Raw genomic sequence first — 18,983 nt, forward strand, 5'->3', positions numbered from 1 at the left:
GACTCATTTTATCAGGCACAAAAACAAACCCAATTTCAATTAGACACATAGTTATTATCTACTTAATCACTCAGATTTTCCTACATTAAAAATAATCTTAAAATAATTTTTCTTCTCCCTAGGTTCCTGTTTAAGATACTATAGTTTAAGCTCCAATGGCTTGGCAGTAAACCAAAGAGCTCAGTGTCAAAATTAATGGTATCATAAATGTATATATTAAAGTTTACTAAGCACTTTCTCACAAACCATCTGCTCTGAGCATTACAATAACTTATTTTAGTAAATAGGGCATGCAGATGATGGATCATAAAATCTTGCAACTGAAAGAGACAACCCTTTTGAAACATGCCCAACAGTCCCCTAAAGACTCAGTTTAAAAGTTGCCAAGTCCTTCATTGTGTGTGTCTGTGTGTGTGTGTGTGTGTGTGTGTGTGTGTTTTAGATGGAGCCTTGCTCTGTCGCCCAGGCTGGAGTGCAGTGACGCAATCTTGGTTCACTGCAACCTCCTCCTCCCAGGTTCAAGCAATTCTCATGCCTCAGCCTCCCAAGTAGCTGGGATTACAAACATGTGCCACCACACTTGGCTAATTTTTGTATTTTTAGTAGAGACAGTGTTTCACCATGTTGGCCAGGCTGGTCTCAAACTTCTGTCTTCAAGTGATCCACCTGCCTCAGCCTCCAAAAATGCTGGGATTACAGGTGTGAGCCACTTAGCCCAGCTGAGTCCTTCATTTATAGGGTAGAAAAATTAAAAGGGAAGTGACTTCCTCAGGGTTAGATAACAAATTCAGGTTTCATGGCATTTACTCCATTAATCCGGAATCTGACTAAGTATTCAGTCTCTCATCTTTTATCATATCTCTCATAAGAATCTAACCAATATGGAAGTGAAATTCACTAGATTATAACAGTCAGGGCTTTTTCTCAAATTTGTTTAAGGGGTGTAAGGCAATTTTGTGACCTGATAATCGTCTGGCACAGAGGACATTTGTAATGATATAGCTTCGTATTTATCCCTTTATTTCTTCAAAACTCAAATGCAGTCAATCCTGTTGTTTATACTTACCAAAATATCTCGAGTGTGAATTTGTTTCTACCTTAGTACAAACTATCATCGTTTCTTGCTTGGGTTACTTAAACACACCCCTATCTGATCTCACTGCTTCTGGTGCAACCTCTCCATCCACTTCTTCCAGCAGGATTTACGTAGATGTGATTTTTGCCACTTCACAGCTTAACATCTTTCAATAGTTCCCCATCATCTCAAAATAAAACAAAGCTAAGGTCCTTTGCAATCTAGTCTTTGTCCATCTGCCAGCCTCATCTCATCATTTCCGTAGGGGCACCATAATTTCTATAGCACAAGAAACTACCTGTACTTCTGTGCATAAACCACTCTCTTTCCAACATGCTTTGATCCCTCTGCCTAGAGCATCCTTCCTCTTCTTATTTTCCATCTGGGTAAACTCTTATTTATCCTTCAATCATCATCTTCCTTGGGAAGACTTCTATTATCCCTGCAAGTTGGGTTATGTCCCTCTTCTGTGTTCTCACTGCGACTTCCTCTGCACAGCCTAACTTCAGCACTCACTCTGTAACTGTTTATCTGCCTGGGTCTTCCCACCAAACCATGAACTCCCTGAAAGTAGTGACAGTACTTTCACTTCTACATTCTTATCACTTAGCACAATGCCTGACTCATAATGATTATTCAATGAAAATTTCTTAAATGAGTGAAGAGAAACTGAACAAACCATAAATAAGTAAATTCTAAGGGGATGCCATCCAGTATTGGATATTGATGTATTATCTAGCTTATTGATTAGATTTAGAATGATGCTGTCCAATAAAACATTCTGCAATAATGAAATGTAATATCCATACTAAACAGAATTTTGGGTTTTCCTTATTTTAGTTAATTTTGAGACAGGGTCTCATTCTGTCACTCAGACAGGAGTGCTATGGTGCCATCACAACTCACTGCACCCTCCCTCAACCTTCTGGGCTCAAGCAATCATCCCATCTCAGCCTCCTGAGTAGCTGGGACTACAGGTGCCACCATGCCTGCCTAATTTTTTTATTTTTTGTAGAGACAGGGGGACTATGTTGCCTAGGCCAATCTCAAACTCCTGGCCTCAAGTGATCCTCCTGCCTTGGTCTTTCAAAGTGCTGAAGTGCTGAGATTACAGGTGTGAGGCACTGCCTCCAGCTTACTTAATTTAAATTTACTATCCACATGTATTTATTGGACAGTGCAAATCAAGAACATAACTATGCACATCTGGTGCATTTATATCAAACTAAATTTATAAAAAAGTAATTAAGGGTGGGTGAGAATACTCCTAATACTTTCTTCAACAAAAACAAATCATGAGCTCTTCCACTAAATAAGACTCTTCTGGGAATTAGTTACATACACCATGCCTACCACATAGGCAATAGTCAATAAATGTGTATTGAATGAATACATAGTAATACGAATCATTTCTGCTAATATTGTCTATGGTCCCAATAATTCATGGGGTCAATTTCAATCTTTTAAATTTTTAAAGAATTGATGACTAACTTTTGAAATCTTTTGAAGTACTGTCGTCAAATTATTTTTTGGCTCATCCAGATTCTCATTTTGTATATAATTTGTCATATTTTGGGGACTGCTAATTCTCCTCCGTTGGACCATCTTCTTTTTTTTTTTTTTTTTTTTTTTTTGAGACAGAGTCTTGCTCTTTTGCCAGACCGGAGTGCAGTGATGCGATCTCAGCTCACTGCAACCTCTGCCTCCCAGGTTCAAGTGATCCTCCTACCTCAGCCTCCTGAGTAGCTGGGACTACAGGCATGTGCCACCATGCCCAGCTAATTTTTTGTACTTTTAGTAGATACAGGGTATCATCATGTTGGCCAGGATGGTCTCGATCTCTTGACCTTGTGATCTGCCCACCTCAGCCTCCTACAGTGCTGGGATTACAGGCATGACCCACTGCGCCTGGCGCCCTTGGACTATCTTTAAAAGTTTAAAAACAATAATGCCCACTTCCCCCCTATTATGGTGACTTTGTTTTTGTTATTTAGCCATGCCTTTAAGGGTATTTTTAAAAACACACATTAATCCTGGTTTCCCAGTAAGATATATAAAAATCATTTCCAGACTTTATAAAGTTTTCTTCAAGAGATTCCAAATCTTTTTTTCTCTTAATGCCTCCAATTTGACTATTTTCTTTTTAGTAACCAACTTCAGCATATTCATTTTCTCTTATTTTGTGCAATAATAATAAATTATTTCAAGTTTTGTGTTTTCTTTTGAGATGAGTCTTGCTCTGTTGTCCAGGCTGGAGTACAATGGCATGATCTTGGCTAACTGCAACCTCCACCTCCCAGATTCAAGCGATTCTCCTGCCTCAGTCTCCCGAGTAGCTGGGATTACAGGCATGTGCCACGAGGCCCCACTAATTTTGTAGTTTTAGTAGAGACAGGGTTTCACCATGTTGGCCAGACTGGTCTCAAACTCCTGACCTCAGGTGATTTGCCCACCTCGGTCTCCCAAAGTGCTGGGATTACAGGTGTGAGCCACTGCACCCGGCCTGATTCCAAGTTTTCAAATACTCTAAGTAAAGATTAGAGAAGGAGGTGTCTGATATTATTGAAAACGTATAACAACAGAGTAAAACTCTGCTATATCAGCCTAACTTGGAAGACTAGTTTGAATCACTTTACATGAAAGTGGAAACAAAAAATAATGAATGCAGTCTAAGCTGTGATTATAACAAAAGTATCTTCCAAATTGGCAATCTATGAAGTTTTAAGAGAACAAAGAATATCTGCAGGCAAAACATGAGTTATTTGCATATATAACAAAAAAAAATTTTAAGTAGGAAAACATGCTCTTCCCCTCAGGATCTAGACAAAATGTAAAGGGTTTGGTACAAGGGGAGAAGGAAGATTGCCAAGATGTCAGGCCTAAGTATTTATCCCAACTGGAAAATATAAAACCTACTCTGAAATTAAACTCAGAAGGAATTAAGCTCAGATGTCCCTGAAAAATCTTATTCTAGGCAGACAGTTATCTTTACCTTATAAGGTAGAGAACGTAGATTGTTTATAATGTAAATCTAGAAGACATCCATACAGGGTAGGTAGAACTGTCAGGAGGTAAGGGAGGAGGAAGTAAAAGGGCCCATGGAGTCCTAAGAGTGAATACACCAAGAGCTTGACCAAAGATTGAAAGGCAGGGTAAGGAGACTAGGCTAAAGCTTCAAGACCTTGCTTGCAGAAGACCACACAGGTACATATAAAATGGAGTAATTCTGTAACTAAATAAATGGCTGAATATGAATGCCAATATTCATTCTATCTGAAGATATTTCTTGTAACTCCATTTATATCTAGATCTGAAGACTAAAGTAGCTAGTAAGAACTCAAGTTTTGTTTAACAAACTTTGTTACTAGGCAAAGTATCCCATGTGGACCAGATATGTCATTAGAAGGAATGACTAAGAGCACCATCTAGTGGTTTTTCTGGTGGTGAAGAACTTAATGCCTCGGAATCAGGAGAGACAGGATTCTTGGCTTTTAGATTTCTTATTCCGCAAGAGAGGAATGCAAATCTCTAGGACCAACTGTTGCTCTACCTTCATCGCCTCATTTTTATATAAAGTAGTCCATTTCTTGGAATTAAACCTGGGCAAAGTATCCTCAATCAGACATCTTAGGTATCAAATTCAGGTATCCAAACCAGAAACAAATCAGGTATCCAAATGGTGTAACAGCATCCAGCCCACTTTTTTAAAAAGCACTGAAATATTCTTCTCTTACCATCTAAATGATTTTGCCTTAATACTTTTATTATGAGGCACAGGCCTTTGACAAGGCTAGAATTAGAGGTCATGGCGGCTAAAAAACTCTAAACAGCCTTCTTCTTCTTTTTTGGGGGGGGGGTGGTTAAGATTTCTTCTTTTGCTTTGTTTTGTTTTTGAGACAGGGTCTCCCTCTGTTACCCAGGCTGGAGTACAGTGGCATGATCATGGCTCACTGCAGCCTTGACCTTCTACTTCCAGGCTCAAGCAATCCTCCCACCTCAGCCTCCTGAGTAGCTGGAATTACATGTGTGCACCACCACGTCTGGCTAATTTTTTATTTTTTGCAGAGATGAAGTCTCCTTATTTTGTCCAGTCTGGTTCTCAAACCCCTGGGCTCAAGTGATTCTCCAGTCTTGGCCTCCCAAAATGTTGGGATTACAGGTATGAGCCACTGTGCCCAGCAGGTTAAGTTTTTATCCAAAAATGAAGAAACACCAAGGCTTTCACATTTATAAACTTACCTACTCCTCAATAACTCACCATTGAAATAGGTGTCAGCACTCTCTAATCTGGGGTTATTCCAATGCCTTTTCCAACATATTCAGGTTTTTTTTTTGAGACAGAGTTTCGCTCTTGTTACCCAGGCTGGAGTGCAATGGCGCGATCTCGGCTCACCGCAACCTCCGCCTCCTAGGTTCAGGCAATTCTCCTGCCTCAGCCTCCTGAGTAGCTGGGATTACAGGCACGCGCCACTATGCCCAGCTAATTTTTTGTAGTTTTAGTAGAGACGGGGTTTCACCAGGTTGACCAGGATGGTCTCGATCTCTTGACCTTGTGATCCACCCGCCTCGGCCTCCCAAAGTGCTGGCATTACAGGCGTGAGCCACCGCGCCCGGCCACCTTCACGTTTTAGATGTTAAACTCTTAGGAGCTGATCACCTAATTTAGATATTTGGGCAGAATGAATAAAAAAGTATATTCTAGACCTACTCTGGATACTTCAAATATAGAAGAGGATCTTTCTGATTGCCAGATGCTTTGGAAATAGTCTGTACTTGGTTAGTGATATGAAGAATTTCTGAGACATCTTTATAAGAACTTGTTTAGAGGACATATTAATCTTTTCTTCTCTTTGGTTATATCTATAAGTTAGCTATAACGGAACCCAATATATGATAAGTATTTAATAAATATAAAACAAAGTACATATACTGATTTAGAACATCATTCTCATACCTTGGCAAATGCTCCTCCAAATAAGGCGACATTTATCTTGAACTTATACAAAATTTATACTAAGATTAAAGGTTCAGTGTAGCCTTCAGAGAGAGCTATTTTTGCAATTCCCAAGTATGTATTCCTGGGTATCTTCCTGTCTCCAAACATGCAGTTATACTAGTATTATGATTATGGTCAAATTAACCAAAAGTTAACTCTACATTCATACATAGATCCTACCTAGTATTCTCATACCATATACTTTTACAAAGATTAACAATTTATAGTCATATTTATTAGTGAAGTTATTTAATGAATGTTTCCCCACTGGACTTAAACTCCAAGAGGGTATAGACCTTTTCTGTGTTGCTTACCACTGTATCCCCTCAATGCCATGGATATAAGAGATAAGAAGAAATAATTAATATATGACTTCAAAGCCCCACATTCTTCAATGTCTTAACATTTTACTGCCTTTGAATCTTAGAACCAGGACATTATCTTGAAAAAATTATCAATTCTAAATTCCATATATTATAGTAAAAATTTAGGCCTCTTGATGGTTGAATGGTTTGTCCAAGTCAACTTGCTCAAATTAGAGGCAGTGCCAGGACTGGAACCAAGGTCTCAACTCCCTGTCATGTGCTCAGACCATCTTAAGACTAATCTGAAAGCACTAAAAAATTTTTATAAAAGTTCATATAATTCTATATTCCTGAACTTAGACATTGCATCCAAGTAAAGGTTAAAAATGTAGAAAAATAGAAAAAGATCCAAAGAAAATTTTAAAAAGGGCGGTGAAAATATCCTACAAGGAAACATTTTAAAAAAATAACTGCTTGGCTCAGAACAGATAAAAGGTCATTCTTCAGTCATGAAATATGTGAAGAATTTTTATGAAAGAAATAATGATCAGTTTTGTTTAGATCAAGGAGTTAAATGGTCTTGAGTTGAAATACAGCAATGTCAGCTGGTCTTAATTTTCTGACAACAAAGGTAGAACTCTAAAAGAAACCAGTGTTGATTACAGAGAGTTCCTGATTTGTTACTTTGTTCATGTATTCAATAAATAAATAGCTGTAGACCTTTTATTATGAGCATAGCACTCTGTAAGTTACCTGCAATTTCAAATCTTCTATACTGAATTTAATTAAACTATCTATCCTGGATGGTTAATCATATCGAATTGTACCTTTAACTCATTCACTCTTTTTATGTATTCTCTCCTCCAAAATGTCTGAAATCCATACTCTTCATTCCCACTGGCCTAGGTTAAGCTCTTTTTATAGTTCACATGAAAAAGTTCAACAGTCTTTTAATAGGTCTTCCTGATTTCAGTCTCTCCCTCATTCCAGTACAAGTTTCCATATGGCACTAGAGTTAACATTTTATGATATAGATGTCATTGTGTCATGGTCCTAATTAAAAAGCTCCATTTTGTAGTCTATCCACAAATGATTACTTGAAGATTGCCTAAACACTCTCTCATCACAGTGCTTTTGCCTATCTCATTCCCTCTATTCAGAATATCCCTCCCTGCTTTTGGTGAAATCTTATCCATCCCTTAAGAACCAGCTCAAATTTTATTTCCGTTATTGTCTATTGTCTCAATCCTGTGGCATACAGAATTAATTGCTCCCTCTCTACACATAATACATATTCTATAAATAATTATGCTCTATTACAGTTATGTATCTGTCTCCTACCTTGCCAGACTATGAAATCTTTGAAGTTTGATTTATCTTTGATTTCCTAGTATATAACAAGCATGTAATAGGTTCTCATTAAACATATAATAGGTTCTCATTAAACATTTGCACAAATGAAACTTCTTATAGAGAAGTTGACTTAACATAGGGAAAAGCTCTGTTTCATAATTACAGACTGAAATTTATCTCAAGCTTATTTACCTCACAGGTATGTGTGTCACTTGTCACATAGAATATAAAAAAAAAAGAGAGCACCAACATATTGTTTCAAACAAGTGAGCACACAGATGGGTCAGTGGTAATTCTTCTTCATCATCAGAAAAATAAACAAACAAAAACAAAAAGCATATGGCTGAATGATGGTATAGAGTAGTTTGTCAGCAACTAAATTCCTTCTAGCTTTCCACCTCGCCCACTAGATCTAGGTGTGCTATTTGATTCTACCTGCAGATTGACATTTTGAGGGCCAGGAAATACACATATGATGTTTTTTTACAGAGTAACAAGAATGGGAAAATAAACATTTTTGCATTCTGATTAAATCAAATAAAATGAAAATCTAGCACAGAAAAAAGGTCATTGTTGATGCTTACATTTCAATCTTGTAACTGAAACTCACTTCCTATTGCTTAAATTTTATGGTTTAAGCACCTTTTCTGAGTTGCCCAGCATCTTTGGTGGCACATGATTTCCAGTCTGAGTTCCTGATCCCTGCTACCGGACTTCCATGGGCTATGGATCTCTTGCAAGCATATCACAGACTAGTGGGATTTTACATTAATCTTCAGAACCAATCACAGGCTATTAAGTAAAGATTTCTGAGAGTTTTGAGGAGAAAGTTATCACTGTGAGTCAATACGGATTTATGACGAATCTGAGTAATGTCATTTTCTTCTTTGAAAGGGTCGTTAGACTGCTCTAAGGAAAATTGAATTGTCATTATTAACTCTTTATGCTAGCAAGGCTTCTGACAAAAATTGCTGACAACATGGAGCAAAATGCCAAACTATGAGTTAGATTCAATGGGGGATTAGCAACTGGCTGAGAAATCTTAAAATGCCTGTAAAATTCTGAATAATTGATCTAAATAGATATGAAGGAGAGGTCCATCTAATACCATGATTCTCAAACTTTACCATGCAACAGAATCAACTGGAGAGCCTATTCAAGCAAACTGCTGTGCCCCATCCCCAGAGTTCCCAATTTAGCAGGTGGAACCCAAGAATTTGCATTTCTAACAATTTCCCAGGTGATGATATTGCTGCTCATTTGGGGACCACATACTGTACTTTTGATGATGTACTGTATCTCAGGATATTGATGTTCTGTATCCAAGGACCTGAATAACAGGTTTTGTTCAATATTTTGCTAATGATTTTGTCAAATATGTAGAAAGAATGACTACAAATCCACAGATATTAACTTTTGATATTAAAAGATCTCAATAGGCTAGTTATAGAACACATCTCAAAATTTATTAGGGATAATCTTAAAATCCTAAAACAAAACCAACCATACAGATATAGGATAAGAAAAACAGAGCTTAGTAATCACACACACACAAAAAAAAGCAGGGGAGGTGGGAATACACAGAGATTATAGAATCCTGTAGCTTCACTGATTTGGAAATATATACTAGCTACTGAAAAAGGTTTAACAGTTTGGGCTTTATTAATGAATTATAGAATTTGAAACAATGTATTTGATAACAAAGCTACATAATTATACTTATTCTGTACCCCTAGGTATCTCTGTATTTAATCTGGAATATCAGATATGAAAGAGAAGATAGCTAAACCAGTTCAAAGAAGATTTCTGGATCTACAACTATATCACATAAGAAGAATAAGAATAAGGAACTATTGATGTCTGGCTTTCAGAAGATTTGGAGAAGTGTAAGAGCAGTTTTCATGTAATTGGCTTGTGGATAAGAATTTGTTTTTTTCCTGTGTGACCCTAAGCCAAACTTCAGATATAGTTGTCAGGCTGCTTGCTATCCACAGGTGTCCAACTAAGGAGAACAATGGGAAGGGGAAAGCTAAATCCGGCTTACGTTTTATTTGATAAGCTGTGTGCCTTGGTAGGGGCCAAGTCCAGATGGGAAAATAGTAAACTTTCTCTAATTCAGATAAAAGGGGCAACTCTAGAGGGCTTTTTCCTTTTACTGAGAACATCTTTTCTAATTTGCACAAAAACACAATATAGACTGGTGATGACGCTAACCCTAAGGTAGAACTAGGTCTATTAGAGGAAATTTAGAAAGTCATTTCGGTTCAGTGTAAGAGACTGACAGAGTGATGTATTGTATGGAAATGTATTTTCTGAAGAGTAGTTAATCTTCCAAATTGGATGTTCAAGCAATGGCTGGACAATTACTTGGCAGGTTTTTTATAGAAAAGATTTCAAGGTGGAGGAATGTGTGAGCATGTCTATGTTGTTACCAGGTGTGTGAAGAAACTCAGTGATCTTTTAGCTTCTAGTATTCCTCACCTGAACTACCTGCCTATCTTCTTCTTCATATTCCATTTCATTCCCATGGTATCCAGAACTCTTCTTCTCACAAACTTACCAGGTGTTCTAGCCTTCCCACTACCTACCCAGATTCTTCCTGTCTCCCTTTTTTCTCCTTTCCCTGCCCCAATAACCAGAAAGCATACATACTACTGATAATAAGCTTTGTAATTTTTTTTTTTTTTGAGACAGAGTCTCGCTCTGTCACCAGGCTGGAGTGCAGTGGCACAATCTCGGCTCACTGCAACCTCTGCCTTCCCGGTTCAAGCGATTCTTCTGCCTCAGCCTCCCAAGTAGCTGGGACTACCGGTGTGCGCCACCACACCCAGATAATTTTTATATTTTTAGTAGAAACGGGGTTTCACCATGTTGGCCAGGATGGTCTCAATCTCTTGACCTCATAATCCGCCCACCTTAGCCTCCCAAAGTGCTGGGATTACAGGTGTGAGCCACAGCACCTGGCCAGCTTTGTATTTTTTAAAAACTACTTTCTTCCAGATTTAAACAAACAAAAATACTTGAGATGAAACTTATTTTTTAAATTGTTTTAACATATTTATTAGAGAAAGCTGTGTTTCATTTTTTAAATGATTTATGTATCAATCACTGAAAGTCAGAAGTTGAGGGGTGGATGGTTCTTTTATACCAGAAAGAGTATGGATAACTTCTTTATCCATGCTATGCTACTTAAGTAAAAAGATGTCTTTTGGAAAAGAGAACGCCAGAGATAGTGAAATAAACATGAAAAATTTTAATCAATTTTTTTTTTGTCCCATGAGTACTAAATGCATGATACTGGGTTAAGAAGTAATGATTAAGGTAATATATAAGTATTAAGAAGCAGAGCCAACAATAGGCAAAATCTTAAAGGAACCTGAGTTGTCTTCTATGGTTTGTCTTTGGAGTCCTGGTCTCTCTGTTTCCATATCCACAGTGCCAGAACTTTGGCCCCCATCAAGCTAGGGTTTATCCCTCTTGCAAATGACCCCAGGCTTCCTTAACTGAGGTATAGCTCATACCTTCCTTGGTCTTTTCCAAGAGATTAACTCTTCAAGAAAACATCAGAGTTTTAAAAGGGGCCTCTACTAACTCTGCCCAAAGGAGTACCTGAAAATGAAAACTATCATATGTCAGGATAGTGAGGCAGATTCCAGGGTGTTTAGGCCTTTCTCTCAGTATCAATAGGCTAGCCCTTCATAGAGAGGTAAGAGAATAGAGAGAAGATTTAGACAACTGAACTTGTCTAATCAAGCAGTAATTTCCATCTTTGAGCAATAAATTTAATTTAGAAAACACATCAAATGCCAACAAAGGTATCTCAATCATCTAGTTATTTTGAAGCCATACTAAAGATGTAATACAGTAATCCCCTCCTACCCCTACCCATGGGGGTATGTTCCAAGATCCTCAATCAATGCCTGAAACTGCAGAGAGTAATAAATCCAATATTAATTGTGTTTTTTTCACATATATACTTACATAAATACCTATGATAAAGCTTAATTTAAAAATTAGGCACAGGGCCCAGCCAACATGGTGAAACCCCATCTCTACCAAAAATGCAAAAAGTTAGACAGGCATGGTGGCAAGTGCCTGCAATCTCAGCTACTTAGGAGGCTGAGGCAGGAGAATTGGGGAACACAGGAGGTGGAAGTTGCAGTGAGCCAAGATTGTGCCACTGCACTCCAGACTGGGAGACAAAGCGAGACTCTGTCTCAAAAAAAAAAAAAAATTAGGCACAATAAGAGATTAACAACAAAAATAATAAAATAGAACATACATGACAATATACTGTAATGAAAGTTATACAAATATCTTTCTCACACCAAATGTCTTATTGTACTATACAGCAGGTAACAAAAACTGCAGAAAGCAAAACTGTGGATAAGAGAGACTACTATAACACAAAATGTCTTGAGCAATATTTATGTAAGATATTTATACAGACAATGTCATACTGGAATGATCTCATAAGAACAACTTTTAATGAAACTTAAGAAATCAGTTTCAAGGTATTGAGATGGGCAGATCACTTGTGGCCAGGAGTTTGAGACCATCCTGGCCAACATAGCAAAAGCCCGTCTCTACTAAAAATACAAAAATTAGCTGGGCATGGTGGCATGCACCTGTAGTCCCAGGTACTAGGGAGGCTGAGGCACAAGAAATGCTTGAACCCGGAAGGCAGAGGTTGCAGTGAGCCGAGACTGTGCCTGCACTCCAGCCTGGGTGAGAGTGAGACTCTGTCTCAAAAACATAAAACATACATACATACATACATACATACATACATACTTATTTTTCAAATGATAGCTTTGAGAAAGAAATGTAATAAAGGTTTTCTAACTGGAGAAAATAAAAAATGCTTTCTAGGAAAAGAAAATCTTTCTCTTCCCTAGGGAAAAACCATTTTTCTTTTGCTTTCTAAATAAGCATTTCTTTTTTTTAACAAATGGGTAGGTTTTTAGAAACTTTGGAGTGTGTGTGCAGGCGCACAACAGATAACTGATCTTGTCCAAAGAGCCTACCTAATTATTTTCTATAATATTAATAATGTTTTTCCTAGTACAATGCCTTATACACAGTGGGCACACAAATATTTGATATCTGTTGAAAAAAATGAGTCATTTTTGCTTCAGTTACAAACTGCTGACATTTAATTTTTTAATTTCTTTCACAAAGAATACATTATTGCAAATTTTTCCCCAGACAAATATTTTATAATCCTTCCTATGCCCCACTGATTTTCAATTCATCAACTGTGGTGCCTGATAGAATTGTCAATCAGGGATTTTCGTTGTTTAATCAGTGTACCACTTAGAATTGTCAACCAGGGATTTGCATTGTTTAATCAGTATACCACTTATTTGAAAGCACTGCTTGAAAACTGCTCACATATACTCATGTCTTGTACTTGAAGAATTATAATTTGAGGGTTGATAAAACCCATATCCAAAAGCACATATAACAAGGCTAATAACCAAATAGCATATCCATTTGAAGCTGACTGACTAATGTCAACATTAGATTACAGAGTCTGCTAACCTTGTTAGCTAAACAAAATGAAGTGAAAAATGATGAAAACACTAAAGCTTGAGAAATCTATGGAAAAGAGAAACAAAAATTCATAAGTTTCATTTGGAATGCAAAGTCCTAAGGTTATTCTTCTTGCAAGTATCTAAAAAGTTACTTACAGGGCAGGTAAGAATGACAGAATTATTTCATTCATTTATGACAAAATTAGGAGAGTCCTAGAAAAAGGCAAGAATGACCAACAAAGGAATAATGGGGAAAATGAATCATCTTTTTAAATATCCCAATCTAGAATGCCACTTCAGTGCCTCTCTCTAGAGTCCCTAAATGTGAATCAGAAATATTTTTATCTTCCTGAAAGGAAGTTAGCCGTACTCCTAAGATTGCTAAAAGTTTAGCTGAACCAGGCCTTCTTCCTCCTTTCTGAACTATCCTGCTGATACAACTTTTTTCATAAATATAAATTCCTAGTAATGCATGAGAATAAACCAATATAGTACTTACATTCACACTGTATGACATCTAAGTTAAACTGCTGAACAGCTCCCATGCTTATTTGTTTTAACTCACTGTCCAGTAGCATCTGCATTAAGGATGTTGACAGATGCTGGCAGGCTGACATGCAAGCTGTCTGGGCAACTTTCCCCTGTTTAAAACAATCAAACCAAAAATCAAACAAATAAACAAACATAGAAATACATCATAAAGGATCAGAAAAACCATACACCTGGCATTCTTTTTGTTGCTTTTGCTTGGTACAATAGTGATTGCTGGTCTTCCTGTTTCTGTATTCTGAGTGGTTATGCTTTTATATCATAGGAATTAACATTAAGATTCTTAGTTTACTTGGCTTTCTCAGGATATAAATTCCATTAAAGCTCTAATTGCACTAAGGAAAATTAAAACATCAGTTAAAAACAATTATTTCAGATCTCTTGAAATACTGTAAGCCCTTTAAAATGCATACTAAAATATGACATTTATGACATTAAGTCACACTGACAGAACATTTTATCCATATAATGCTCCTTAAGCTCTCCTTTACATAATTAACCAAGTCAGAATAAAGGAAGTTAGCAGTATAATTTGCTACTATTACTATTTAAATTACAGCTAAAATTCAAAATATACTTTGAATCATAAGACTTTACTTCTAATTAGAACATTAGTCTATAGCATTGCTTCTCACTGGCAGAAAAAAAAGGTTGGCCTACCAATATGACTTCAAGATTATCTACAGATGTGCATTTAGCTTTAGAAATTCAGTTTCTAAATCACCTGGTAAGTTGGAAGTATGTAGTTAAATGCCTGTGGTTTTCTTTCAGTATAATATAATCATTAAAAATATTTCCTAATAATCTCCTAAAACTCTATATGAACTTTCACTGACAGCCTAAATTGAACTGTTTTCTTTAAAAAAAAAATGACCTTTTTAAATGTTTAGCCTCTACATTACACAGTTGACTCACAAAACTACATCACTTTTAGTATAAATTATTTTTTTAAAAGGCTTTGCATTTCAACTAGAAGTTTAAAATATTATAAAAACTCTTTTAGGTAAAGTTCTCCCATGTAATACTGCTCCTAGGATGGCTACCTCCAATTGACAACTACGTGAATTGGTGACGGATTGACTACAATGATAGGATTTCAAGGTCTATGAATATAGTTAGAAATAACTACTTTTGGAAGATATGCCATGTTTTACCTCATTTGCATTAACAAATATTTACCCAGTGATATTTGATAATTATATTTGTTTCCTACTTATCTCAAAGGCCAGAAAGCTATAAAAATGACAAAAAAATCTCCCAAACAGAAATGTTACAATATATTAGTACAAAAACATCTTACATAGGGTTGATTTGTTAGAAAGGTAATAAAGAACGTTAAGTACATGTTTAAGATGTTTATTGCAACATTTGTTCTTCAAATCACACATTAAAAGTCAGACTAGAAACAACTTTTTGAATGAGTTTTTAGCATTTAGACACTATGCACAGTGAAAAACTGCATATCTGAAATGGAATGTCAATTTCTCAATCAAAAACTTTAGAGATAAAAGCCGATGCAAACAATATATTTGACAGATACTGATGAACTGCCAAAAAGGAATGTAACAAACAATGCAAAACCCAGCATGCTTCAAGATCCCCCAAACCCAAGAGGAATTAGTCTGGGAGACATGCAGCTCCATTCCCCAAGCAGAATAATATCAATAAGAATGAGAAGTGGGGAAGCAGAGAAAGGAGAAATCAATGGCATGTCATTTAATTACAATGTAATAGGCTTCAGAATACTTAATGGAAATGTCATACTAATGGAACAACTAGTGCATTTTAGTTTAATGTGCTTCTCCATCAAATCAGCTCCATGTCCTATGCATGCTGCCACTATCATGTACTAACTACAAAAGCTGATTAATAAATTGCCAGAAAATTACTAGTAAATTCATTTCATAAGCAAACACACTGTATAATATAAGTGGCATTGCCTTATGGAAACCTTTAAAATTTAACATGGGTTCAGGTGCTACAAATGATTAGACAGCAATAGCACTGGAGCTGAAAACAAGAGTAGACACAGACTATTCCACAAACCTGGTGGAAATAAGTCATGAAAACACACACACACACACACACACACACACACAAATTTAGCTCTTTAAATACCATATGTAACACTAAAATCCTAACATTGAATTTTATTTGATTAGGCATATTAAATACAGGCTTATTGTTCTCAAAGATAGAAGATTAAAATATTTATACAATATTTTATAAATCTTCAGGTGAAATAAATAGCTCAAAATTTAAGTTCATAAAATCAAAGTTTCACGCTCTTTAAAATTTTTAAAAGTTATATTCCATAAGATTATACATTTAAATGTCTACTTTGTAACCACAAAATGTATACAATTATTCTTAAAACTTCATCTACTACATATTTTTAGACAGAAAATTGTAATATTCCAAAAATTTACATACCCAAAAATATATTTGATAATTTATTTCTAATGTCTATAGCCATTGGCACACTGGTATAATCTTCTGAACACTATTATTATTATTGATGCCTTTAATAATATATCATTTTCAAGAATAATAATCTGAGTACTTATACAATTATCTTTTTAAAAACTAGCCCTTTGCATTAGAGATGCTCTAGTTTTTAACATTATAACAAGAAAAGCCAAAATAAGTGAAGTGACTGAGAAAACACGGCACATTTAATAAATTTCAAGCATCTCAACACTTCTCCTGCCCTCATCTGAAAAATTAACTGCAACTATTACCAACATTTTCCTTCTCTTAACAAAGTTCAGTAAGTAAGTAAAAACACCTGCTAAGCTTTTAAAGGTAACTACTTTTTTTACACTGATCTAACATTTTGCTGAAAAACAACTTGCAAAGAGAGAAAACCCTTAGACAAACTTCTTATATTTCAAAGGAACTTGTAAAAGAGAATCTGCTGACATATTAGATCCTTTTTGCATTACCGAAAAGCTTTTCTTCTAAGAACAATTGTGGTAAAGAGACATTTGGCTCCTAGGAAATTCCCAAAGGGTCAACCATATGCATCCTTCCATGGCACCTTCACAGTGCTGCTTTCTAGATTCATGTCTCAAAAACAGCTTTCATCATTTACTTGTGTGTCAGTCAATATGATTTATGGACTGCATTCAACAAAGTCAAAGCATATAGAATGAGAAATATGACTACAATCTGCTAATTTGTTTTGTATTGAGCCACTTAAGAGTCAAAGACCTGATGTCAGACTGAGACCAGCAACACAATTAACCAGCCGGTGACAGATTCATCCATCCTCCCTGCCAGGCTGTGCCAATCAAAGACAGCGTGAGGCAACATTTGGTGAAATCAGTAAGAAAACTCATTCTCTAAGTAACCTATGTGAGACCTTGATTGACACTTTTTGAATTTAGTTTGTGGAACACAGCCACTCTTTACCCAATAGTCCCTCACTGCAAGCTGTGAAATAAGGCTTTTAATGCCAATCACAGTTAACAATAAACCACAAACCACCAACCCTCAGTTTAAAAGGAGTTAAGAAAACACATCTGTTTGTATGTCAAGACAAATTTCCAAAATAATTTACTATCATAGATTAGGCTAAAGATACTCTGTTTCCTATGAAATATCATAAAATAATAAGGTAAAAACAACATAGTTTATTAGATTATGGCTCGAATCTGGTTTGTTTTCAAAGTAATGTTTTCATAGATCTACTCTAATTGTAAGAGAAATGTACAACACTTAAAAACTAATTTGGCCCATTTAAATTTTCATTTGAAGTTTTCATTTCTGTCTCACCATTTTCTTATTTCAAAAAGGTTTGATTTCAACAGTAATTATTTGAAAGCACTTTCTGATGCTGCTTTCATTCTCTCAAGTACATTTAATGTTAAAATGTGCTCATGAAATCACATTCTTTGAGTACTGGTCTACTCTTCCTTAATGATCCCAGGACAGCCCACTCTTCTTTACTTATATTCCCACAAAAGCTTAACTTTGTACAATAAACTACTTTTTTACTTAGTAAAAAGAAACATACATACTCAAATATATTGGGCATCATATTATTCTTTACACTGATAAAAGGTTTTGTTTAAAAAGGCTAACTCTTGTCAGACAAAGAAAAAAGGAAACTGAAATAAAATCATGGTCAACTGGAATATTAAACCCAACACTGATGAGTGACTTTATTAATTCTGATTCTGCATGGCTTTTTAAAGTTATCCAAATTAAAGCAGTAAAATATTGTCATTTTATACAAACTCTATCATAATTTGCTACATAAATTTCAGTTATGAGACTATGAAATAGTCTTTTTCAGAGGCAAAAGAAGGGAAGTATTTTAATGAATTGGTCAGTCTCCTAAAGAGCTACAATTTATAGTATTTAAAAATACACATACTGAAAGAATGAGGTATTTCATCAGATGGAAACACTAAAATTAGAAATTAAAAAGTTAATTAAAATATTTAAAAAGAGGTATAGTTGAAAACCAGGTATTTTAAATCAAGAAATCTGTTTTTCTTACTTCTATTTTATATAAGAACCACTAATCTAGAGTTTTACTATATGAAACATCTTGCTCAAATGTAAATACTGTTATGAAATCAGGAGAAAGATACCTAAAACATTAGTATAGAATATGAAAATTTCCCCAAGATTATTTCACAAATGCACAAGAATTTCTCTACCTAATAAGATCAGTTTTAATTCATTTTCTGGCTCAACACTGTATATAACACTGAAATGTCTGATTCCCAATAACATAGTATAGGTAAGTTATAAAGGTTTAAATATCAAGATGAATTCCCTTAGTAAGTTTACATAACATTAATACTACCTTGAAGACAAATTTTTGAAGTTATGCTCTAAAATTCATAGATCTATCAAAATACACTCATTTTAACACCCCCAACATTCCCCCAAATACCTCTTATCACTCTACATTCCTCTTATACTCTCTAACTACTTCCATCTCTAACTACTTCCAGCCCTGAAAGAATGAATTGGGAGACATCGGTTAACCACAATCCCACAGTCAACTATAAATTCCCATTCTCCCCTCTCAGGCTGTTCTTCCAACAATGACCAATCATAAGGGTATGAGACAGTAACAGAAATGTCTACTCTTAAGACGCACACACACAAACAGAGAGAGAGAGAGAGAGAGAGAGAGAGAGAGAGAGGGA

General features: G+C 35.7%; 1 protein-coding gene across 10 annotated transcripts in view; it reads right to left on the reverse strand.

Annotated features, from left to right (window-relative positions):
- Positions 1–18,983, reverse strand: part of EXOC6 (exocyst complex component 6) — a 216,707-nt gene that overhangs the window by 49,203 nt on the left and 148,521 nt on the right. For 8 of the 10 annotated variants that reach the window (XM_032245517.1, XM_032245522.1, XM_032245521.1 and 5 more), the window contains one exon: positions 13,766–13,907. The exons of the other annotated variants lie outside the window; for them this stretch is intronic. In XM_032245517.1, the coding sequence (XP_032101408.1) occupies positions 13,766–13,907 (142 nt within the window). The remainder of the gene's footprint in view (positions 1–13,765; positions 13,908–18,983) is intronic. 10 annotated transcript variants of the gene reach the window in all.

This window comes from Sapajus apella, unplaced genomic scaffold (assembly GCF_009761245.1).
Source record: "Sapajus apella isolate SASKATOON/1434 unplaced genomic scaffold, GSC_monkey_1.0 scaffold58, whole genome shotgun sequence".
Lineage (NCBI taxonomy): Eukaryota > Metazoa > Chordata > Mammalia > Primates > Cebidae > Sapajus > Sapajus apella.